Source organism: Charadrius vociferus, unplaced genomic scaffold (assembly GCF_000708025.1).
Source record: "Charadrius vociferus isolate BGI_N301 unplaced genomic scaffold, ASM70802v2 scaffold142, whole genome shotgun sequence".
In the NCBI taxonomy this organism is placed as follows: Eukaryota; Metazoa; Chordata; class Aves; order Charadriiformes; family Charadriidae; genus Charadrius; species Charadrius vociferus.
In genome coordinates this window covers 361,607-386,880 of record NW_009647025.1, presented here as the reverse complement: position 1 = coordinate 386,880, position 25,274 = coordinate 361,607, and the positions used below count along the sequence as shown (strand labels likewise).

Genomic DNA, 25,274 nt, shown 5'->3' with positions numbered 1-25,274 from the left:
GGCTGGGGACCTATGAAGTTACTAGCCAAGTTTTTCTTTGCACTTGTGAGAGCTGGAAACTGCAGTTCTCAGTCACAAATCTCCCAGACCTATGGCTTCAAGAGAAACAAAAAGCCACAACCCCCCCCCCAAATCCTGGTCTTCCAGTAAAATCATCATGACTAACAACAATGATATTGCTGTAGTTACTGTCAGTGACAGTGCTAATAGCGCATCTGGAATCCAAACTGAGGAGTTTAATTTTAAAAATTGAAGAACAGCCCATAGAAATGAATGTGACCGGCACCTGTGTGGAGTTCAGAATATCAAAAGAAAATGTTTCTTATTTAGGTACATAAATAAACATGTAAGAGTTTACTTTAGATCTTTGGGTCCAGATTTGGGCTCAGTGAAATCCAAGTCTGGGTGCCCTCTGTATCTCCTGCGTCACACCTCTGAAACCCCAGGCCCAGGCAATGCTTGCTGGACGTTACAGCAGGCAAATGGGCTAAGATGGAGCTCAGGCTCATGGCATGAAATTTCAGAGTCTGGAGAATTGTGAGCAGCAGAAGAGGCTGTTAATCTTCCCTCTAACCCACCCTGTGGCCACCCTGTCCAAGTACAGTGTTTGAGCACTGGTATTGTGGTACGTGTGCTGGTGAGCACAAACGTGACACGTTGTGTGTGGTTCAGCAACCAGCACCATGTTGGCAATAAAAAGATTTCTGATAGCTCATGCTTGAAAGCAAAAGGGCCTCGCTAGGGTAAATGGTGGCAGCTGCTATTGTCTGTGGCTTCCCTTGGTCCTGAAGCTGTGTTGTTCCTAAGGTTGCCCCAGGTATAGACTGAAAAGTCCTGGCTCCCATAAGGTCTGCAGAACTTGGCAGGCAGCAGTTGTTTTTTCGTTATTCTCAAAGAAACTCTGAAGTAATTTCCAATGACATGCTGTCTGGATAACTACTTAATTTTTAGTTTCATTTTAGTTTTAATTCCTAGTCTCTTTGTCTTTCTTATTCTCACCCACTTCCCTCTTCCCTTCACCCCTGCCTGTCCCTAGCCCCATCCCCAACCCTGTTAATGAATTCTTCAGATATGCACCAATGTTATAGTTATAGCTACTGCAGTAGCTACTGCAATATAAGGAATAGAAAAGTCTGGGAAAGCTACACCAAGAAAATACATATTCACTGTGTCTGAAATTGATCTGAGATCCGTTTATCTGTTTTCAGTTTCTCAGAGACCACATGGTTTTGCTTTTCTCTAGAAGGCACTTAGAAAAAGAATTAAACCATTTCCATAAACTGGTGTTTTCATTGGCGATAGCTGCACACCCTTATTCTGCACTAAACAAAGTCATGGCTTTGCCTTGGCAACATATTTAACGGCGTTGTGTTTGGTTCGCAAAGAGCAATTTGCTTTCCATATCTGGACAACTGATGTATGAAACACAGCATCCTTTTGGCAAGGAGGAGCTCTCCCTCTGTCTTCACGATAGCTTGAAGAGTGCTTGCTATGGCTGCGCTTCCTTGGCCCAGCGGCGCTTGTTGTTGAACAAACACATGTGAACTTCCCATTGCCCTTCCTGCTTCCCTTCCCCTTCCCCTTCCTGCCTGGCCCTATGCAGTTTCTATGACGTTTTGCCCTGAAGATGATGAATGACCCACCTGGGGTGTTTATGCCTCTCCCTTGTTCCCGCAGTATAACCTTGTGTGCGGCAGTGTCTGGATGTTGGATCTCTCACAGGCTATCCTCAACCTGGGGTTTCTGACCGGTGCGTTCACCCTGGGCTACGCTGCAGACAGGTACTGTATAAGCGCTGCTGTCCTTTGATTTTTTTTGGAAGTGAAATCACTTGTAGTGTCAACTGCAAGAAGAATGCGTCAACAATTTGAAGGTTTAATTCACTTTGGATAAACATCCCCAGCCTGGGCTAAAAACCCACGGTAATCTTCGCTTCCTTTTGGGCTGGAAACTTCACGCAATAATACTTACTGATCCTGTTCAGATGTTAAAATGTCATGAAAAGAGCTTTTCTTGCGGTTTCCGATGTTTTCTGTGCACATCTGGACCCAGGAAGGGCAGAAGGACACAGAAATAAAAAGGAAGCATTCAGAGGAGTTTTACGGACTGATGTTTACTGGAGGATGTTTAATAGGCGTCATTGATGAAGAAAGCAGCTACTCCAGGAAAGAAGGAAGGGAGTCAGTATGTCAGCTCTCTCCAGTCACAGGCTGAACTCATGCACTTACAACCAAGGTCACAGCTCTCTCCAGCCAGTCCTCAACTGTGTTAGAGCTGGATGAATACCAAGGAAAAGATGTGGGTGATATTCAGGCTTGAGCAGCTGACCTGCCCCAGAGCGGCAAGCTCCCGTAAGCTCTGCCTTGCTCTTAGAGTACAGGAGGGAACCTGGTTTGTGCTTTGTGCTGATAATTAATAGTAGTCAACCTGTGCGTTGGCTGACAGCACCACTGATGATTTCAATGGCAGAGCATAATTCTTCAGTTCATAAAATTCTTTCTGCCCGCCTGCTTTATTTTTCTTTGGTATCTGTAATAATTGTAATAATAATTTAAAGTACGATTTCTTTGTTGGCAGGAATACTTACAGAATTATCTGGAATGTCTTCTCAGACAACAAATTTTGAACTAGCAAACAAAACTACTTTCAAGGAAAACCTCATCTTTCCAAGGGATATAGTAATAAGGGAAAAAGTAAGGCAGAAAGATGCCGTGGCACTAGCTAACTTGGGATATCTCTGCTCAGTGTCTGGCTGGGCAGTTGTGGATTTTAATGATTTTCACTTTCTTTTTCTTTTTCAACAGATATGGCAGAATCCTCATCTACCTGCTCTCCTGTCTCGGGGTTGGGATATGTGGTATCATAGTGGCATTCGCACCAAACTTTACTGTATTTTTGATCTTCCGTTTTCTCCAAGGCGTATTTGGCAAGGGAACCTGGATGACATGCTACGTGATTGGTGAGAGCTGTGATCTTCTTTCTTTTCTGATTAGGAAAAGCGAGGGATTTTTGGAGGATGAGGAGTCTGGCTACATCTCCTCTTGATAATATTTTTTTTCTGGGGAAAAAAGCACTGGCCCTGGGGTCAGCAGAGAATGAATAACCCAAGTCCATCCTAGTTAATGTATTTGTCCTCTGAGACAAGATGCCTACATGCAAATTGTAACTTGGCATCATCCATGGTCTAGGCGCATGCCTGAACTGAATGTTTAGGGAAGCAGGCACTGGCCTTTGTCCAGAACCTGCTAGGGACCTTTCTAACAGCTTTCCTTACCTGGCAATGTCTGCTAATTTACTGGTACAGTGGTAGCCTCTAAGAATGGCAGCAAGTGCAAACTCTTTCTGATATTCAGTACTGATAGAGGATGGAAATGAGCATCTGTGTACATGCCTACCTGACCTCCTAGGATCCCACAGAGAAGAGAGAGGAAGAAGTAATGCATGAGGGAAGACTAACAAGAGTGACGTGTCTTTCAGGACTGTCCAGGCTCTCCTTTTGTACCCTTCACTGCGCTACTCAAATATGCCTGAGAGCAGCTGGCCATAGGCAATTCAGTAGCAGTGCAACACTTTCTGTTGATGTTATCCGAGGCCTTTTATGGCTGTCTAATTTATGGACTCCAATGGGGAAGGATTAACATAAATAATTAAGAGGTGGAGGAGTGGAATGTGTATATAAAAGTTTTCTTATTACATAGAAGATCACCAAGATGATCAAAATATACACAGCAAGCCCCAGATAAACACAAAGAGGGACACAGTTAATTTTGGTGGAGTCTGAATGTCTTTTGCAGATGCTCAGAGGAGGTAATTGCTTTTCCTCACTGGGAGGACAGACACTTGGATGGCTGCTCTTCGTTCTTTAGCTGGGAGGCTTTGCTTAGTGGCAGGCTGGACACCAGGGTCAATATTAGGATTATTATTTCCTGAAAAGGGAAAAGGAAGGGAAGCTTTTTTATAAATAGCATCAAAAGAACAGGGATTCAGACTCTTTGATAGGTTGTAGTCATGGCCCAGCGATGAAGGTCTTCGCGTAGCCAGCTTACTTTTCATGAGAAAATGGTATTGTTGTGGCATCTTGAATGACTGCCAGGTTCAGAAAGGGAAATTCCTCTCTACAGCATGAAATAGCACGACATTGAGGAAACATCCTACTAGAGATGAGATGTCAGATTTAATCAAAAAGAAAATCAACCATTCTCTAATCTATTGTGATAATCCAAAATACAGTGATAACATCATTATATAGTGCAAAAAGTTTGTACCATCACTGTAGTCTGTGAGGCCTGTGACAGTTTTTTTTAAATTCCCAGTGGAATTTAGATGAGTGAGAGCAGAATTTGAACCAGATGTAAACAGTTACAGTGAGACCTGGGAACACTGTGGTGACATATGTGCAAACATACCTATCGAGCCCTCTCAGCATCTAAAACCCAGAAGCACCTCAGTTGTCTGGACAAAGTTACACTGCTGAGCAGCTCAGGTCCAAGATCCAGTGAAAGGGCCAGAAGCTGCTTTTCCCCTCACTTCCAAGCACACGGCCTAATTTTAAACCGAGATCTTATCCTAAAACTTTGGCAAGTGCTGTAACACCAACAAAGTGTTTTGTGACAGACCCATGGCTTCCTTAAAATGGTCAAGTTTTAACAGAAAGGAATGTTTTGCAATGCTCAGATCAGACTGCCTGACTTTAGGCCCCTGAGCCACGCAGACGTGACAAATAGTCAATAAAAATAGTAATGGTATCATATCCCTCTGCATTGCCAGCTGAAAACAATTACTGTTACTTGTAAAATTGTGTCTCTTTTAGTAAAATAATAAAAAGAAAGTGTTTTCTGTGTATTATAAACCAGGGTAAAACCCTCTGCTTTTACTCTGAAGGCTAAGTAGTGGTGACAGTTTTGAAAGAAACAAGAGACATTTCTTCATGCATTGCTTATGTCAACTATGGATCTCATGGCCATGGGATATTGCCTGAAATATGGGTTTTCATGGGTTTCAGAAGTGATTAGACACATTCACAAAGTAAAAAAAAAAACACCAAAGGATTAAAAAAAAACCCAAAACAAAAGGCTACGTTTGTTCTAGTAAATAAAAAAACCTGTGGACCATACCTTAGGCTTCAGAGCAACCAGCACAGTATGGCTAAACCCTCTTCCCCATAGACTCCTTGTCCATATTACCAGCTGAGAGCAGCCCCTGCCTGGAGGATTCTCTAGTCTGGGGCACAGGCCAAAACTCTGCCAGGGAGAGTGCTAACAATTTACCACTAAGCATGATCATGATGCAGTCTCAAAACCCTGTTCTGGCCTTATTTATTCATTAGTAAACATGCAGTTAGAAACTTCTCGATGAAGAACAGGGGGTGAATTAATGAGGCAGCATCACCCGTGCTTCCCCTGGACAGCCTCGGTGACATGCTTACACTGCTGAAGGCAAGATGTTGGGCTAGGCAGACTTGTGACCTGATACAGTACTATCCTTCCTTATGTTCCACCACTAATATTTTTCTTTTTAGTTAGAGATGTTTCTGTATTGTTTATTTTGGCTTTCTCTTTGCTCAGTGACGGAGATTGTTGGTTCTGACCAGCGGATCGTTGGGATCGTGATTCAGATATTCTTCACCCTGGGAATTATGATCCTCCCTGGAATTGCGTACTTGGTTCCCACCTGGCAGGGGATCCAGCTGGCCATTTCACTGCCCAACTTCCTCTTCCTGCTGTACTACTGGTAACGTTGCAGTCATTGCTCTTGTCATTATTGCTATTGCTATTCAAGCACCTTGAGACTCCTGCTGTGGACAGAAGTCTCCAATGTGCAAGATGTTAGGAAGAAGATATTTGCATATTGTTGATTTTGACTTTATCAATTCTTTTTAGTGGATCACAGGCTATGTTACTTTCCTTTTTCTGCCCAGGGTTTGCCTCTCTCATCAGCCACAGCTGGCCCTTCACAGAACCCTGCTCTGCTTACTGACTGCGTAATTAGAGGTAAAGGTGGGGTCCTCTAATTACGTACTCAGTTCAAGCCTGAATTTGCTCTACAAGTCCTATAAGTTGGGCAGTACAGCTAATGAGAAAGCAGAGCACTATACTGTGGTGAACATCTGTCCCAGTGGAGTGCAGCCATCCTGTGGGCTGGATCCGAAGAAACTAATCCACATACCCTCTTCTTGCACATTGTTTCCTTAAACATTGCCTGTTGTGAACTTCTAAATTGTGAATCATCTTAACCCTAGGCTAGCAGAAACTGAAACAGCAGTCAGTTCTTCTTTGTTTTCAGTTTATAAAATACATATACATCTGAGTGTGTGTGTGTGTCTATCTTATAATGACACAGTTAGAAGTTTCCTGATCTGTCTGTACTTGGTACTACATGTGTTTAATGTCAACTTCCGTTGTTCCTTGCTGTTCTAGAGTTCCCTTGTTTGCTTGTTGGTTATCATATATTTGACATCCATTGTGCAAATACAATAGTCAGTTTTCCCATTTTTCAGCTTTGCAGAGTATTGATATAGTGTATTTCCTTCTTTCTTGCCCACAAGGGTCAGATATTTTACAGGAGACTGACTGGAAAAGCAGCCCACAAAAGAGTTCCTGTATCCCAAAGACTGAAAAAACAGTGTGTTGTGTATGAACACAGGCAAAAGGCAAAGCACTTTAGTTTGCTTATGACGTTAAAGGGCAACCCCCCCTATTTATGACTTCTGTATTCTTACAGGGTGGTTCCTGAATCTCCACGTTGGCTCCTGACACGCAAAAAGGGAGAGAAGGCATTAAAAATCATGCACAACATTGCAAAACACAATGGGAAATACCTCTCACCACATTACTCAGAGGTACTGTCATCTGCTTGAGCTAGTGTTTTTTTCTAAACTTTCTTAATCTTTTGAAGGTTCAATTGTGTTAAAATGCATTCTCTTTATGTGATGGGCAACAGCCTTGAAGTGTCACACCAGAGCAAGATTCTCAGTCCCATACCTACTTTGTTAATTGCAAGAGGGTAAAAGTGAACTGGCTGGAAAGACATGGGCTGAAAAAAGAAGTTTGCAAAACAATGAATCAGGTCTTTAATTTGCCACACTCCTACTTTAAAAACTTGTGGGAAATATCAGAAACTAGCCTGAGGGCCAATGGTACTTCAGAGTAGCTGCCGTTTGAGCTGACAGAGTGAGTGGGGAGAGCAGGATCCACTTCCCTGGCTCCTTTGTTAGAACTTCCTTTTACTACTCAAAGAGCAGATTATGTAGAAAATTGAAATGTAAGTATAAATTTGCTTCCAACCCAATAGGGGGAAAATATGCCCCAAAATTCAACATAGGGGAAGCACGGTCTGAGATAACTATTTACAAATAGGACAATATTTGTTAGAATTACCGTCCTTTGACAAGTGGTCTTGATGGAACTGAAAGGACTGACGCATTTCAAATGACACTGTCGTGTCACTGCAGCGTTTGCCTTGTTCTGTGCTGCGTAGCACTGCCTGTCTCTCAGACCATGTTTACTGTGGCATTGGCCTTATGGTTCAGTGACGACAATAGACGTGGACAAGGTTCCTGTTCTGTAACAAACCAGGTCTGGAGCCTAAATGCTAGCTATAGTAATGTTAGAAATCATTATTTGAACTAAGGAAAACACCTGCAAATTGTTAGCACACAGCAGCTCAGAGGTGGCATACTGAACACACTATGAGTATTTCATAAAGAAATAGTGATTTTCTTATTGAAAAGAAATAACCTACACAAAATGTCCATCTGTCAGTACACAGTGGTATCCTTTATGCCTTACATACATGCATATGCGTATACATTCATTTTTATACGTATACAAAATTATCATGTGGGACCTTTAATTAAATTTTCACTGCGGCTTAAAGGCAAAGGCTTTGGGATGGCAGTATTTGGAGAAGACTGACGTGTTCCATCCTGTCAGGAAGGGATGTGTGTGCTTTGTAACAGGTAGTTGGCAACCTGGGTTCCCACAGCTTAGTATCTTACCTAGGTCTTTCTCATTGCTCTTCTTAAGCAACAGAGACCTGAGAATTTAGCCCACCTTATCCAAAAAAGTGGGGTTGCTTCACCGAAATCCTAGAGTATAGTTCTGGATGAAACCCAAGCAGTAATTATTGGCACTCTTCTGAAACACCCAATAGATGTTCCCAAATGCCTAGGATTTTATTTACCTGGTGAGAAACAGGCTCCATAAATCATCCACGCAGCCTAAGCAGCTCTGCTTACTCAGGACCATTCCTGTCATAGATACAGACCTTGCAGTAAGTGCACACAGAAAGAGGTATGCGGCAACAGAAGAAGTATAGAAATGGCCATTTGATTTATACCGATATTTGATATATTTATATACTTGATATATACCAATATACCATTATCTTTCCACTTCATTTAGTGTATGCTAATGACAACTAATGACAGTCGTGACAAGTTAAAGTTCACACAACAGGTTCCACAGAGAAGTGGCCCCTAACCTATACTATGCCTCTGAGGATATATATATATATATGACTTGGGACTAACGATTTTGTAAAGTCAAAACTAGACCTATCAGCAGAGGTGACTATGCTGAAATACATGTTTCCACAGCCAGCTGCTTTATTCATAAGCAACTTGTTCAAGTGCCATAACGTTGCTATAATGGCGTTTCTATGAATATTATGTTGCCCAGGGGAGCACACAAAGGTCAATGATGGGGAGAGGGGTTTCTCAGGGGAAAAAGTTATATTTAACTTCCTTGGCCAAGAAATGGGATATACCAGATGAGACTGTTGTACATTAGTGAAGCAACATGACAGAAGGAGTTTTGATGAGCAGTAATGAGCTAGGCCAGCAATTAGTGAACCATTTTTCTGATGGAAGCCAAGGCATCTCTGTAATACCAGCCAAGGTTAGGAAATCACCCTCCGCTGTCCCACAATGCAGAATGAACTTCTCTAGTCACGTTGGAGTAGCAACTGGAGTCTTGTGCAACTGGAGGACTGCAGACTGAAACTGGTGGGAGAGAAACAAACTGAAAAGAGTGACTAAGGTGAGAGAAAAGGGCAAATACATTTATTGTCCTTGGCTGGGACATATACACCAGTGAGATTCCCCCATCTTGGTCAGCATTACCCAGTGCCTAGTGTGGCCCAAGGCACATAGTGGGAAGGTTGTGCTGCTGCAGCTCCCCCTCCACATTCAGCCCTGCATTCCTACATCCACCTCTCCTCTCTAAACCTCAGCATCTTCAAAGTGTCACAACAGAATGGAGATGTGTGCCTTTCCCTTCTTTTTGTTTTAAGTTATATTTAATTTTTTTCAGAAGTGTCCCTGCTCGTAACCCTAAGCCACCCACAGCTGCAGCAGATTAACCTCTACACATACAGATTTGTGCTGGATCTGTTCCTGGGACCTTTTTAATACACAATGTCTGTCATCCTTGGTGCTGTGCCCAGAAGAGAGAGAGCATCTCCAGGAAACGCATTAGTTGTGGATCAAGTGTATTTCTCACATTAACTCATGTCAGAATTCTCTTTCACAAAGCGACTCCTGCAAAGTACATCAGGTGTGGAGGGACAGGGAGAAGAGAGAGGCATTATTCATCAATGCATTTTGGCTAAGATTTTTTCCAATATGTCTGTAACAATTTCATTGGCCAAGTCCCTTACATGGTTCTGGATGTAGCAGCCTTGCATTTTTATTGGCATGCAGAAACCACAGATGACCTTTTTATGAAAACAGATAAACATTTGCTGCTTTTGCTCTGTTAGTTACAACACTGGTACAGTTCAGCTCTGTCCAGACCTCATTAAATTAATTGTAAATTATAAACTGTTTGTTTTTTTTTTTTCCAGTTGCTTGTAATTATCCTAGCATGCTTTTTTTTTTTTTTCCAAGCTAATTTATTCATTCTTGGTCTCTGTCCAAAAGCAGAATGGACTGCATCTTAACTCAGCTGAGTTAAGAGCTACTTCTTGAGAGTGCTGTGGACCAAAACCCCTTCTCTCTTTATATATATTTCTACTATACAGACATATATGAACATATATATTTCTGTTATATATGAACTTACATACATAAGTATTATAGACATGCATGAATGTACTATGTGCAGAATTAAGCAAGTGCAGAATTATATGCCTATGTTATGAGAAATCTTTGAAAATTATTGCACAGGAACTGGTATGTGATTTGCTGGGACATAAAAATGCCAGGGAAGTTTGTTACAAAACTTCCTCCAGAGTTTTCATATAGTGTATCTTTGGAAACATGGGCTTTGTCATTGAATTCCTGACTGTACTGATGTGAATAGCAAAGCTCTCCTTGACTTCAAAGAACAAAAAGAGGGCTTTTTTCCTTACAAAGAGGTGACTTTCCACAGTGATGTTTTTTTCATCCATAAAAAAACGCTAAGTCATGCTTGAGGTTATTATGACTTTATTAAGACATAAAAATATATGGTAGCAGCCATGCTGAATTTATCTTTAGTCCTTTGGAAAACGAAAACCTTATTTGCACAAAGTCACAACTGATGGCTGGCAGCCTGCTCTTATAAACACAGTCATGGCAGCTTTATAACCATAATATGAGAGAGTCTAAGAGCAGGGCAGAAACCCAGCAACCTCCGCCTGCCCCACAAAGGGCTCTGGCACGCAGCAGAAGTGGCAGCGTTTCGAAGAAAATTTCTGGCTCTAGTTACAGAAGAAAAGCAAGAGGGAGTAGAAAGGAAGTTCAAACAAACATGGGGTTTCTCTGTTCACTTACAAAGTTTTGTGTCACTCACTTATGAAGAAGTCATGAGTAAATGCATCCAGCCAAATCTCACTGAAAAACATCTGTGCTACCTTATGCTATGAAAAACAAAATACAGGGCAAAAGCTTTGGGCATAGCCCTGGCTGGGCAGACAGTACCCTCTGGCAATGCCTTTGACTTTACCCATCAAGGATCTGAATGTTCCTACCTGCTTCTCCATCCTCCCACCTTTGTCTCCCTGCCAGCTGGGATCAGTTCCTTGGGTTACTGCACTCACGTGGGCAGCGGTGCTGTAGTCGAGAGAGGGATTTACTCCTCTCTTTGCTCTCTTAGGCCTGCTCTCAGAAGGGGGTCAATAACTGAGAATCAAAGCAGCCAGACTGACTGAAATCCTCGTAAAAAGTGTGCAGCAGGTTTAACCTCATGTTTCCCAGAGCTGCTTTGAGAGCTGATGGCAATCCCAGCCGCTGCTGCTGCCAGTTCTTGGGCAGTCTCATGGGTTGTCGCTGCCTAAAACCACCTCTGCCTTCTCTTCGTCATCTTCCTCACCAGCTAAATGAACATATGAACAAAAGGACTGACACCTGGCTTGGGCATCACCATTAAAAACTGCTGGCTGCATTTAAAAACAGCTTCCATCAATGTGCCTAATCTTCTTTTTTGGCCCTGATAATATGCTGGCTCCACAATATCCTATGGCAATGTGTAAACACAGGCTGTGTGAAATCCTGCCCTTTTCTGTTATTGGTGAACCTTCTAACTAACAATTTAATTGAGTGCGTTATTGTGACTGTATTGGAGGAAGCTGTGAACAGAATTTCTATATTTTGTAAGCAGTGTGAGGACCATTAACTCATACTTTGCAGGATTTTTTTCTTCCAGGTTAAAAGCAATGTTCAGCACAGTGCTTGTGTATTTTAAGACCCTCTGAATTTCACCTGTTGAATGTTTTGTAGCACCCAAACACCTTCACAGATCTCCTCTTTTCTTCCTGCTGCCCAGCTGTGCCACCTGCTGTATTCCCTAGTCCATTGCTTGCTGCTCACCTCCTCTCTCCCTGCTTCCCACAGCCCATCACTTTGCCCTTCTTGCCTCAGTCTCCTTCTCTCTGTCATCTCTGGCAGAAGGCAACTCTGCTCCCAGTGACCCTGACATGACAACAACTGCTTACTGCATTCCAAGAAATTCCAGGTCAACCTCTCTCATTTAACAGTGAGGAAATAATTTTTCCACTCTCAAGTCAAGACTGGGGATTTTTTTCCTGATTTTTGCACAATCATCACAAAAGAAATCCCACAGCTGTGGGATAACGGCTAGAAGTTATTTCCCATATCTGTGCGCTGCTCTGGGGTGCTAAAAGCAGCAAGCTGGCTCATCAGCGCCTTTGCTCACGGGAATATTGCTGAGCACCATGTTTACACAGAAACAGCTGACTCTACTGCTTACTTTTTTCCTCAGATCACTATTAGCAATGAGGAGGTCAGCAACCCCTCCTTTCTCGACCTGGTGAGGACTCCCCAGATGAGGAGGAACACGCTCATCCTGATGTATGCCTGGTGAGTGCCCATGTCAGTCCAGCTTGTTACCAGCGTGGGGGATTTTGAAGAAAAAATCCCTTGTGACTTTTAAGGTCTTTCCACCTGCTTGTAGTCATCTGTTTGCCTCTCAGCCTTTTTTTTCCCTTTCCTTTTTAGGTTCACAAGTGCCCTGGTCTACCAAGGGCTTATCATGCGCCTCGGAATTGTTGCAGGAAACCTCTACCTAGAATTCTTCATCTCAGGAGCTGTGGAGCTGCCTGCTGCTCTCCTAATTTTAGTGACAATTGATCGCATTGGCCGGCGCCTTCCCTTTGGAATAAGCAACATTGTGGCAGGAATTGCATGCCTCATTACTGCCTTCTTGCCGGAAGGTAATTAATTGTCTTCCCAATGCCAGGCTCTTTAGGTCAAGGACGACTCTCTCTGACACTGCTTAAGCAAGGACAGCAGACCACACAAAACTGTAGATAAAAATAAAAAGTGTCTGGTGATGCAAGCAGCACCACAGCCATGGAACAACATACCTTATTTGCTTATAGATTGCCCTGGGACATCTAATGGTCGTGTCTTTGATGGGGGGTGAACAACAGATGGGCACAGTCTTAGAAAAAATGTGTATAAAGGCCTGGTACTTTTTTTGAAGGCAAATGCAAGGGAAGAGTATACAAACATAAAGGGAAAATACATTCCCTGACTTGGAAGACATTCAATGATATAAGGAATAGTGATTTAGTTGGGGTAGCTTCTCATTTACAAATAAAAGGTTGAAAACCATGACACGATGTAGGGGCTGTGGCAGACAAGCTGGACAGTGTTGCCCTGCCCTCACCCTCCCAGGGGTTTGGACAATGTTAAGGGGTTGGACGAAAGGTATGGCTTTTGATTAAGTCATTCTTATCTGGTTTCAAGGACGATTAAAAGGTCTGGTATTGCACATAGGCTTCCCAGCACTCCTATCTTTTCTTTAAATTGTTTTCCCTTCCGTGTATTTTTTTTTTTTTATCCCCAGGAAAGCATTTGGAGGTGCTCTGAAGTGAATGTTACCACATCAGCATGCTTTGCCTTAGCATAGCTGAGGACCAGCAGCTGAACAGGCATTAGAGAAGCTTATTCCTCCCCAGGGTTGTTCCTGTCAAACTAAGGCACAGTCCTGGCCAGCCTTAGAGGTTCTAGTTCCCTAAGTTATATCATGGGCCAACCGTTTTCCTAGAGAAAAGCCATGAGAAGGGACTTAAAGAGTATGATGTGCCCATGAAAACAGGCAGGTTTGTGGTGAGTGCAAAATGAAATCCTTCAAAGAGGTGTGTTAGTTCACCTCTATCTCAGTTAAGCTCCCTTTAATGGGATTCCTCCAAAAGTACCTAAAATTAATACTGTATGCTTGAGGAGCTTCACTGCTTTAATAGAAGCAGAAACAATAGGAGAGAGAAATGGAGAGGGAAGATCAACAGCCTGTTCCGGGTGCATGCACTGGTGGCTGTGTGACTTGTTTGTATTCATCAGTTTGACCACAGAAGCCCATGAAGACTAACTCTGCTGTCCCAGCAGATTTTCCCTGGGTCCCCACTGCTGTGTGCCTCTCAGAAGAGCCACCACGTGTTTAGCAGATGCCAGCTGCCCTGTGCTCCTGTGGCAGCTACCCCAATACAGGGCATGGCAATTCAGGCAGAGGGCCCAGTCACCATGTTGCCTGCTGACTTTCCTGGCATCTTTCTCCATCTGTTAAAAAAGTACAAGGGACCTACTGGGAGAGCAGGGACTGGGGACTGTTGATGGCCTGGAGCTAGGGCTGTTGCAGGATGAGGAAACAAAGAGCAGCACTGGGCAATTACTCCTGCAGGACACCTGCCTTTAGCACCTTCATGTATTTTGGGACACGCCATATGCTGAGCACAATATAGCAGGTCTGGGGTAAGAGCAGGAGCATAATGTAGGGCTGGTATGACTTGAGCAAAGGGAGAAAGCGGTGGCCTGGGGCCACCAGGGTGCTGTCACCGGCCTGCTCTCAGTAGTGGTGAAGTGCTGAGGGGGCATTGCCTGGGCGAGGAGAGGACAGCATAGAGATTATATACTCACAGATGGGACACCTGAGGTGCGATTCCTGCTTTCAAGAATGACTCAATTTTTGTTTATACAGATGGGAATAGCTGCAGCAGCAGCTTGTGAGCACTCATTAACACTGAGGTACTCACACAGTTCAAGTCCCCTGGCAGAGGGAGGAGGTGTACAGACGTCACCTTCACCTCAGGGGTCTGATGGACTGAAGGGGTGCCAGGGAGGCAATGTGGATTTGTTTTGTTCTTTCCAGCCTTTGCTTTTCTTACAAATGCTTGAAAACAGAACTTTTCAGGGCAAAGGCAGAGTCTCGCAACATGAGCTGAAATTTGATGGCAGTTTGTTTGGTTGTTTTGGAAGGGATATAAACCCAAGCATCTCATTTTTTGGTTCAGAGCAAGCTGAAATGTTTTCTTGTTCTTCTTATTGAAGTTTTGAGAAAACACAATCAATGCCAGAGCTGTCTCCAGTGGCAGAGGCCCCCTTTGTGCCAGGTTCAGGCTTGTTGTTTCACTCACTTCCCCGTCTGCATGGTCACAGTTAGACCATACAGGCGACTGTCCTCTCCCAAGAGCATTGCAGAAGTGTTTATTGCATTCCTTGTGATGCTCCTCCAGAGGCCACTGGCCCTCCAGAGAGGGCAGTCGGAGTGCTGAGGGGTTGCGCACTGCGAGACAGGATGGCTCTGCTCTGCGGTGCAGATGTGACCATCACACCCCCTGCCAATGTATAAGGGCTCCTCGCTGATGTGTACAGGGCAGTGGCTGGGCAGCAGGGCTTGAGCAGAGCTGGGAGAGCTGGGCAGAGCCACCGGGGCAGCCTAAAGCCCCTGGGTCATTTGGGCCAGGTAGAAAGACAAGCACCAAGGATGGCCAGGAGTAGCATTATTAGGAGCATGTCCAATGTGCAATGGCTAGACAAATTATGAAGTGTAGTTGGCCTATTCTAGGGAGAATTATTTTACTGTTGCTGCAGATGCATCTTTAAAGGCAGCTTCTTTGTGGTCAGAAGGCTTTGGGAGGTGACTCAATGGTGTTCCTTACAGCAAAACATCCCTATATAAATAAATGCTCCTTTCGAGAGCACAATTTGGACGTGGTCCTGGAAGTTGTAACATTCATTCCCCCACCCGTGCTGTAATGCCCCATCAGAATCCTGAATCAATTGATTGGAAGGGATTTCTGATTCTTGAAAGCAGCCTCCCACGACGCTGGAAAGCAATAAATGCCTGTATAGATTGATATCTACAGCAGTGGCTTTTCAGTCTGATTTGTACTGATCCAGTGTTTCTGTGACGTAGCTTCTGCTGACAGCGCCTGGGGCTCTCAGAAATGCTCTGCTGGCACAGCAAAGCACGCTTCACCTGGGTTTCTTCTTGAATGAACAGATATCCCATGGCTCAAAACTACAGTTGCCACACTGGGAAGACTGGCCATCACGATGGCTTTTGAAATCGTCTATCTTGTGAACACTGAACTGTACCCTACGACGTTGAGGTACGTCAAAAGCTCCCAGGAATCTTTCAACCTTTCCCTCTGCTTTTCCTTATTCCCCGTTTCACCACTTTTTAGTAAACTTGGTTTTCTCCAGAGTTTTCTAACTGAATAGCCACTGCTCAACGTGGATGGTATATTCTGACGAGATAATTTTGGAGCTGAGTCTACATTCTGCTCCTTACACTGCTGATTCATCTGTTTGGTAGCACCTCTCAAATATCTGGCACTATTTTTCTTTTGCAGAAACTTTGGTGTTTCCCTGTGCTCGAGTTTGTGTGACTTCGGTGGGATCATAGCCCCATTCCTTCTTTACCGATTAGCATCCATTTGGTTGGAGCTACCTCTAATTATTTTCAGTAAGATTTGATTTAAAATGTACTTTCAGTTTAAACATCCTCCTTCTAACAGAACTTTTCTTTTGGAGCAAAAGTGTAGTGTGTGGCCTCATCTCCCCCTTAAACCAGCCCCTCTCAATCTTCATGCCTAGAGCAAGAAGCTGGATGGCAAACGGGTGAAATGTGAATGATTTCACGACATGATGGAAAAGCTCAGGTCTGTTTGGGTGACTTGGCTGAAGGAACATGAAAGAAACTATGTGAGGTGCTTTAAGACTGAGAAACCTTGCATCTAAGTTCTGCAATTACAAAGAAATAAGGTTAATCTCCCAACAGCTGAGGGTAATAGCCTTTAAAAAATTTTGGTTTTTTTGGTATAAACAGTAATGTCTATGGATGTTGTATTAACCATAACAACTTATTCCTGTCAAACTCTTTTCTGCAGTTGCATTTTGGAAAAAAATGAGCCCTGTGTATTAACTCTGTGGAAAAAAAAATAATTAGTTATTTCTAACAAGAAAGCGGGAGTCTGGCTAAACCAGACTTCCAGGAGGTACATGTAACTGGGAAAAAAGCAAAAGGGATAGGATAGAATAAGAAGGGAAATGGATGCTAATTAAAATTTTAGCTTGAAAACAAAAATGGAAAGACAAGAGATATTTTAAAAAAATTACCATTATTCCAAGAATAGGTGTATATAGTGTTACTGTTCACATCATCTAATTCTGAAATTCTGCTGCTGCAGAATTCAGTAAACAGCTACAGAATCAGAGAGGAACAGAGAGGACTGTGCAACAGTCAGGGATTTTACTTTTTGCTTCAGCCTTTCTATTTTTGACTTATGACATTATTTGAATTATATCTGTGCAGGAAATTATTCCAAAATAACCATTCTTGATGAACTATTTCAGATTGGCTTTCTGTCTGAATGCTCTTTCCCAAGGATGAATTTTCATTCAGAAACACATGATCTACTTTGGCCATGGATAAACAAAGAGAGTATTTCAGGAAAATCTCAGTGGTCTCAAGAAACACAGATGCATCTATGTGATAGAGTCCCCTGAACAAAGGCAGATTTGTCTTATGTGAGATATACCATCCTCGTTCAAGTGCAGTTTGTATGCACTTGCCCATGTGCACTTATCTCAGGTTTTTGACCTCCAAGAGCTCCGTTTTGGGGCAATTCGGCCTGCAAATCAACCCCTAGCCCTCAAGGTTTTTTTTGTAATAAGTTAAATTAATGTAGCATAAAGGTGTTTGATAAGAGTAAGTAATCAGAAATAGCTGTTGCACTTTAAAAATCTCACTTTAATCTTAATCCGAATAAAGTTTCCTCAGTGGATAAACCCCCCAAATACAAAAAGTAACAGTTTTCTTATTGCTTTTTCAATGTCCATTGTAGGTATTCTCGCAGTTGTCTGCGGGGTCCTAGTATTGCTTTTACCAGAGACAAAGGGGATCTCCTTACCAGAGACAGTGGAGGACGTGGAGCAGCTTTCAAGGTATGATATGCATTTTCTTAGGTTTACTTGGATGAGGTTTCCTGAGGGTGTTCTCCTCCAACCTTGTCAGCTGTCATAAATTATTGATTTTCTTTCAAGTGTCAAAGTAAATTTCCCAGTCAGGTTGATGTTATGAGCAGGTGGTATTTTCCTCAATAGGAATGTGAACTTTTCAATAGCACTAAGGCAGGTTGTTAAAAAAAAAAGCATGGGGATAGAATCTGTATTTTTTTCATAGAGACACAAAGTTGTTTTGTGGACCTCTAGAAGCAGAAAGTAGTGGTGTGCAAGAGAGATGCTGCAAGGTATAACCTGCAACTCTCTGCTCAAGAAAATCAGCCATTACCTCAATCAAAGCATGTGGTGAGGAAGGGCCCTTGATCATGGGAGCGTTTCCACAATTTGTGAAGTCATTGAAAAGTCACGTACAGGATGAGTTTACAGCTGAAGAGTTACAGGCACAGCTTTCCCACTCCTGGCACAGGACAAGCCAGACTCTTCACTGCACTGCAGACCTCCAGGAAGCATTTACACCTTGGCTTGCTTGGCAGTAACTTTCTTGAGGAGTTAGTGCTATACATGAATGTTTCAAACAGTGGCTTTGGATATTACATCAACAACTTTTGTCCACTTCAATGCTCAAACTAAAGAAAGAGGAGATTTTTCTATGCAGAAAGTAAATGTTTCAGTATTGCAGCTTGGACTACAACTTGGAGTAGATCTTTTCCTATTTCTTTCACCCTTATACCCCTCTCCTCATTTGTTTCTTCAGTCATTTTGGTAAATGTGTCAAGAAATGGAAACACCGGGACACCAACTCTTATATTTGACCTTCAAAGGACAGCACTGAGCAAAGAATCGTGTTCCCATACTGGGAATTTGTTCTCCACCTGCCACTGCTTCAAAATTTGCTGCAGAGTATGGATTAAACTCCGTGTTCCTTTTCTAGGCATAAGGACATTTAAAACAAGCGGTGTATTCTTCTATAAATATGGAATAAATTCATTTTTTCTGAGTATGTTGTTTGCAGGAAGGGAGCACTCTGTGGTTCTTGGTAGAGAACAGAACAGCTTAAAAAAGATGCATTATCCAGCTCAGTGAGCTCTTATTTATTTCTTTATATATCTCTTTATTTCTATTGTTAGCATACACATTTGGGTGTGGAGGGTTGAAAACGGTGCTGCTTGTTTAAGATTTGGATGACTTTGGGGAAGAGAGGACGAGTGTTTCAACGAGTTCTCCTTTGTCCCTGGAGAATCTGGACAAACAGAACATCTGATGAGTTGGGAATGAGGATGCTGATCAGGGCAATCCTTTCTCTGGTCAGAGAGGCATGCTTCAGGAGACCCTCTCCCTGGTCTGCTCCTCTCCCCCAGGGAGGCTCTGCCACAAAAGCCCTGCTTCCCTCCTTGTTTGAGGGCTTTCTGAAATGTGTCAGCAGTCCTCCTTCTCTGCTTCCCAGGGCTTTATGTAGGTGTCACATCCTACACAGCATTAGCTCTGTAGGTCAGATCATTCTGCTGCCCATCAGCATCTCCCCCCAGACCCAGCTGGGGTTCATGTGCCACCCCATTGTCCTGTCCCCTGGCCAGGGACCTCCCCCCCCCCATGTCTCCTGAGGGAAGAGCTTCTATCTGCTCTCCCCTATCGGGTGCTTTTCAAACCCTCTCTTTCAAGAGCTGATCTTCTAAAACGTGCTCTCTCCATGGCTACAAACAAAATTCTCTTCCCCTGACCACTGCCAAGATGACCCCCAATTTCTGTCTTCTATCCATTATTATTATTTGTCATCTTTCTTTCTTGGGCATAAATTTTTTGGGCTGTTGACAGGAATGTTAAGCTGTCTTGGGAAGACGTGCAGGGATGAGACAAGAGCTTTGCTTATGGAGGGGAGTCTTAACTGATCCTGGTTGTTTCAAGCTGACATGTAGCAGAAGAGATTGAACCTGTGGCTCTGCAGGCAGGTAGCAGGGACAGCCTGGCTTCCCTTTCAGCTCTATGACCTTCATCAAGCATTGGGTCCTGGCCACTGACAGGTAAACGATACACTCCTTACAGTGAAGGACTTCCGAAGAGGTGGTATTCAAAAGGTATCCCGTTACCAAAAGAGAATTAAATAAACAAAAGAAAGCCAATGAGCTCTTGTAATGGTCTTATTAGCTCAGAAAATAACATATTTGGCAAAAGCAAATATAGGACTGAGTTTTGAAGGTTCATACTTTCATGAGTAGTGCTAACATTACAGTTGGTGCAGCCAAATGACTACTGCTCCAGTTTTGCCATCTTTAAAGCATGTATAGGCAGGTGCCCGCACAGGGGGATTTCCTAGTGAGGAGTATACTGTACATTTCAATAGTTCCCGACTCTCCCTGCCTTTTCCTGGCAATTGCCCATGCCACCAACACTGCCAGAGGAAAGCAGGACCTTTACTAGTAATCTCAGTGTAATGTTTGCATACTTTGAGCAGTTAGAGATAAAGGGCTGTCTTTCAAGGCTGTTTCTAACTTCCTCTGAGGAATAGTTAAAGGTCAATGGGATGTGTAGCAAAAGTTAGTAATGATTGAAAGATATGAAGCTAAATGAGCTTCTCATAATATATCCACCTAATTGGTCATATCTAGAAGACAACCCAAAACTGGAGCTACTGCTGCAGGGAGAAAACTCCTCCTATACCAACTCAGTCTTCTGCAGATAGCTATAAACTCCCTGGGGCTGGCTGGCAGGGACCAGCCCTGAACTGGAAGCTGTGGGCTTGCACTGGCTGGGTGCCGTGTCTCAGCGCAGAGTGGGAGCACGAGTGCCTGGCTGCAGAGCTCAGCCCTGCCTTCCTCGCACCCGCTCAGCCTGCACTGCTGGCACGGCCCTCCGAGAGCCAGGGTGAGGCAATCAGGTGCGATGCTCTATGAACTGAGCCTCCCGCTTCCTTCTAATGTTTCTTCTTTGTGAATTTTAAGCTTTTAAATCGGTTTCTTAAACACCACAGCAGTCTGAGGACTGTGGATTTTGTCTAAGCTATGGCTTGGCAAAGAAATGTCAATATTATTTGCCAGCTGCTGCTGTTTGTGGACAACTAAAAGGTGCTGAGAAGTGAGAGACATGACGGCTTGTTTCTGGCCTTTCAGACTATTCTTTGTTTTGCATAACATCGTATGTTGCTCAGAAGAGAATATAAGTGAAATATTTCAGCATGTAAAATGGCTAGGAGCAGTGTCAGAAGTTTGGATGTATTTATTTTCTAAAAATTCATTATGTAAAGGACAGCAGGAAAAAGCCTGTGTATATTTTCTGACTTCTAATATAGCAGTACTTAACAACTTCAGGTAGAGTTTGTATTTGATGATGGCTCCTGTGCTAACTCTTACCCCTAACACAGGGATTTTGTAAGGCAGGAAATCCTCCTGTCTCTGGGAGAGTTTGGGTTGCTTCATGAAGGTTCTGAAGTGGGCAGTAACCTGTTGTACGACCAGCGGTTTGATGACTGTGGGGTTGCACTGTTGTGGGTGAGAGAGGACAGATGAGGTGGTGGAAACAGAGGGAGAGCTTCAGCGAGCGAGGACCCTGGGGGAAACCAGCCGGGGTCATGCAGACCATTGGACAGGTGGCTTGTTTAAAAAGAGTTATTATAAATTGTTATGTGCCTTGAACTGCTTAATACATTGAGCCTTATGGGAAAGTCCTACAAACTTCTCAGGCAGCAGAGCAGAGTTCTCTTAAACTACATGGGTTGTCACTAAAAGGGCTGTTGTGACCCACCTCAGTGAGAGGCACCTCTTCAGGAGGGACCAAACACCGCCAGCTTTAGTTGTCCCACATGTGTTATACTTCAGAGGCTCAGTGAAAGATGTGATGTGCATAGCAGACAAAGGATCACCTCACTGCTGCCAAAGAGGCATGTTCATCATGACCACAGTGACCCAGGAGCTGCGTTCTGCCTGCCTGCAAAGACATTCCCCAGACCAACAAACAAGTGAATGTGCTATTTTCTCCAAATGTGCCGCTGCCACCAAATTTGCCTTGTTATTTCATATAGTCTGTGTGAGTGGATAGTGGTAAGTGGCAATTTTTAATGCCATTGACACTCTTGCAGAAGGAAAAGATCACAATTTACATGCTTTAAGAGGTTGTGAGGTGGGACTTCTGTAGCTGCTCAGGTTTTACATCTAGACATTCCTGGTGGCTTTGCAAAGGACAACAGAGGTGGGTTTGTCTGCCTACAAGCCAGGTATTAACCATGCCTGCAAAAGTTCACATTTGAAGAGCTTCACAAATCAAAAACCAAGCTGCAACACAGAATATCTGTTGTTAGGGAAGTAATATGCAGATTTCTTGGCTGACTTAATGATCCAAATTAACAGATACAGAAAATATGCAGAAGGGTATTTGTGCCCAGTGAATCCCTCCAACCAGAGAGGTGGGTGGGGAATGCTTTATAAGAGCTGCTCCTGCTCAGGAAGGCAATGCCCTGAGATCATTGCTTCTCCCAGAGTCAGGCTCCAGGTGTAGAAGCCTTAAAAATCACCCTGCAACCTAACTTTGTTTTATAGTTCCATCTCCCTCTAAGTCTATGGGAGAAAAAAAAAGAACTCCTCGATGCATCTCATCCCTTTTGTATGTACATGCGTACAAAAATTAAAAAGACAGTCTAAACTAAATGACACGCAGCTTGGCATGCTTGGGAGTGGACCTCTGCACTGCAGAAAGTGGGCTAGACAAATCTCAGCCCAGTAAGCAGCTGTGTTACCTGGAGTAGACTCGGCACACACTGGGGAGGCAGAGAGGACGCTGTGCAGAGCCGGGGGTCCCCAGGCGCCTCTGGGCTGCTCCTGGGCCGATATGCAAGGGGTTCAGTGTGGACGCAGGTGCTCAGAGTTAGCAAGTGCTTAACTTTGGCAAGCGTGAGCTAAGCTTTCCCTGGAAAGCATTTCTAAAGGTCTAAGCTTTCACTTCCTATAACCGCAGGCTTGTGTACATCATTTTCTTCTGGAGACGAAAAATGTATGTGTAACAGTTACATAATGAAAGTTATACAGTGAAACAGGTGGGTACTATGGCCAGGAAAATTTTATAATACATTAAATGCATTGTCATTACTTGCTATAATGATTGACAGTTATTTTTCTGTCTTCACTATGGACTAACTTTAGGGTGAGGCTATTTTTTATTCACTGTTTTATATCTTTGATGCAACATTTGTACTTTTGCTGACACACAGATTTCCATGTCAATTAAAAATATGAAAATACAAACTAAATGTCTTTGCTTTTTTTTTTTCCCCCATCCTGTGTATTTAATGCTATTGGATATATCTAATAAAACTTCACAGCCTATGAGACATATACAGGGAACAACTTCTTCAGTTTGTGTCATTAAATTGGTAAGAGGCTTAGACAACTAATAGAAAATGACAAGTATTCGCCTCTCTTCATTTTTTGGAAGCACAACATCTTGGGAAAGTCAACCTTTGAAGAAAAAGTCACTGTAGAATCTAATATAAGATTGAAATGCAGATGTCCAGTTACAGTTGAGGTTGGGATTTTTGACACGTATTTCAGAAGTGGGTAAGTCTATTGTCAAACATAGCAAGCCATAGAACATATAGACAGAGGGTAACACATCGTCAGTTGGGTTTCTTGGCAATAACTGTTAATTTATAGCAATTTAAAATGGATGATCATATTTATTTTACTTTCTTATGAATGATCGTAGCTTTAATATTGCACTTGGAATCTTGTGTTTCTAACGTGCATACTGCTTTCCAGGAGAGGACAGTCCATACTGAGGTTCAGTTGTTTTCCATTATACTCCTAATCCAAGGAATGTAATTGGAAACTCGAACGTAAACACCAGGTTTCATGGGTTGGGCACAGCCAAGGCCCCAAGAGGTCACTCCATGTTGGACAAATTTATCTTGGTCCAGACAGACTAGAGGTCCTCCACTGTCCCCCTAAACAGAGAAAGAACAGGATGATTCCTTCACAGACAAACCCACGTGCAAGAGTGGCCTTCTCATAGGAGGCACAGAAACAGAAGTACCTCTCATTTGTGAGGGCCGCGCAAAGATATATCTGGAGCTCTAGCCAGAGAAGAGTTCTCTATGCATGTTGTTGAACACTTTTGTAAAGTCATCTGTTCCCATCACCCAGGTATTACATTTATTTTTGAAGTAAGGGAATTTGGTGAGGAGGAATCTGACTGCCCTTAGTAACTTAAAATGCGCTTCCTCCCTCAGTCTCTTTTCTGAGGTCTTCATGCCTTCCTGTTGTTACTTGATGATCCAAAACCAAGTGAATGCATGCATTCAAGCCATGTGTCTTAAAATATGAGTGCACCCCCCTCAATGGCCTGCTTGCCATTCACAGTGATTGTGCACAGGGCAGCTGCCCGGTGTTGGTATTGACCTTGACCTGCCGGCTGCAGCAAGCACCCTGTTGTTTTCACACTTCTTTACAGACTCATCTCTAGCTTTTCAAGGAGGAAAGTTTTCATCTTGATTCAGTATCACAGAATCACAGAATCATCAGGGTTGGAAGGGACCTCTGGAGATCATCTAGTCCAACCCCCCCCTGCCAGAGCAGGGTTACCTACAGCAGGTTGCACAGGACGGCATCCAGGTAGGTTTTGAGTGTCTCCAGTGTTGGAGACTCCACCACCTCTCCAGGCAGCCTGTTCCAGTGCTCTGCCACCCGCAAAGGAAAGAAGTTCCTCCTCATGTTTAGATGGAACTTTCTATGTTCAAGTTTGTGCCTGTTACCTCTTGTCCTATCACTGGGCACCACTGAAAAAAGACTGTTCCCATCCCCCTGGCACCTTCCCTTTAAGTATTTATAAGCATTAATAAGATCCCCCCTCAGTCTTCTTTTGTCTAGACTGAAAAGACCCATGTCCCTCAGCCTTTCCTCATAAGAAAGATGCTCCAATCTCCTAATCATCTTTGTAGCCCTTTGCTGGACCCTCTCCAGCAGTTCCCTGTCCTTCTTGAACCGAGGAGCCCAGAACTGGACGCAGTACTCCAGCTGCAGCCTCACCAGGGCAGAGTAGAGGGGGAGGATGGTCTCCCTCGACTTGCTGGCCACACTCTTCTTGATGCACCCCAGGATGCCATTGGCCTTCTTGGCCACAAGGGCACATTTCTGGCTCGTGGTCATCCCGTTGTCCACCAGGTCCCCTTCCACAGAGCTTCCACATTAAGCTTTTCTAAGCCCTATCATCTATTTAAAGAAACTGAAGAACTCAATTTCAAAATCTAGACTTCTGGAGAACACCTTCATACCACACTTGTGAGATGAGCTGTTGCCAACCACATTCTTCCTTTTCAGCAAATGGGAAGTCCAGCCTGCGTTTTGCCTCACTCTGTGTGATTTTCGCAGGCACTGGCACCAAAACTTGGAAATTAGTAGTTCCTTTGGCCCTTGGTATGCCTGCACGGCACGCTCCATTGCATTGTTCCTCAACTGCTAACTGAGATGTCTCAAGTTGTTAACTAAGCTAGCTTGGCATTGGAGCTAGTCTGGCCAAGGCAAGCAAAGTGGTCTGGGAATAAAAATCAGACCGTTAGTCATTCTAAGTTGTCTTCCATACATCTGGCTTGGGCAGCCGGGTGTTACCG

General features: G+C 43.5%; 2 protein-coding genes across 2 annotated transcripts in view; one reads left to right on the top strand and one right to left on the bottom strand.

Annotated features, from left to right (window-relative positions):
* The window catches only part of SLC22A3 (solute carrier family 22 (organic cation transporter), member 3), a 30,979-nt gene extending 12,481 nt beyond the window's left edge, over positions 1 to 18,498 (top strand). The window contains exons 2-11 of the mRNA XM_009895514.1: positions 1,678 to 1,781; positions 2,805 to 2,959; positions 5,565 to 5,730; positions 6,721 to 6,838; positions 12,201 to 12,298; positions 12,437 to 12,651; positions 15,723 to 15,831; positions 16,075 to 16,187; positions 17,569 to 17,668; positions 18,441 to 18,498. Of these exons, the coding sequence (XP_009893816.1) occupies positions 1,678 to 1,781; positions 2,805 to 2,959; positions 5,565 to 5,730; positions 6,721 to 6,838; positions 12,201 to 12,298; positions 12,437 to 12,651; positions 15,723 to 15,831; positions 16,075 to 16,187; positions 17,569 to 17,668; positions 18,441 to 18,498 (1,236 nt within the window). The remainder of the gene's footprint in view (positions 1 to 1,677; positions 1,782 to 2,804; positions 2,960 to 5,564; positions 5,731 to 6,720; positions 6,839 to 12,200; positions 12,299 to 12,436; positions 12,652 to 15,722; positions 15,832 to 16,074; positions 16,188 to 17,568; positions 17,669 to 18,440) is intronic.
* A 4,534-nt stretch (positions 18,499 to 23,032) lies between these two features.
* Positions 23,033 to 25,274, bottom strand: part of LOC104295734 (plasminogen-like) — a 28,167-nt gene continuing 25,925 nt past the window's right edge. Inside the window, exon 19 of the mRNA XM_009895513.1 lies at positions 23,033 to 23,612. Coding sequence (XP_009893815.1) covers positions 23,451 to 23,612 — 162 coding nt within the window. The 3' untranslated portion in view covers positions 23,033 to 23,450. The remainder of the gene's footprint in view (positions 23,613 to 25,274) is intronic.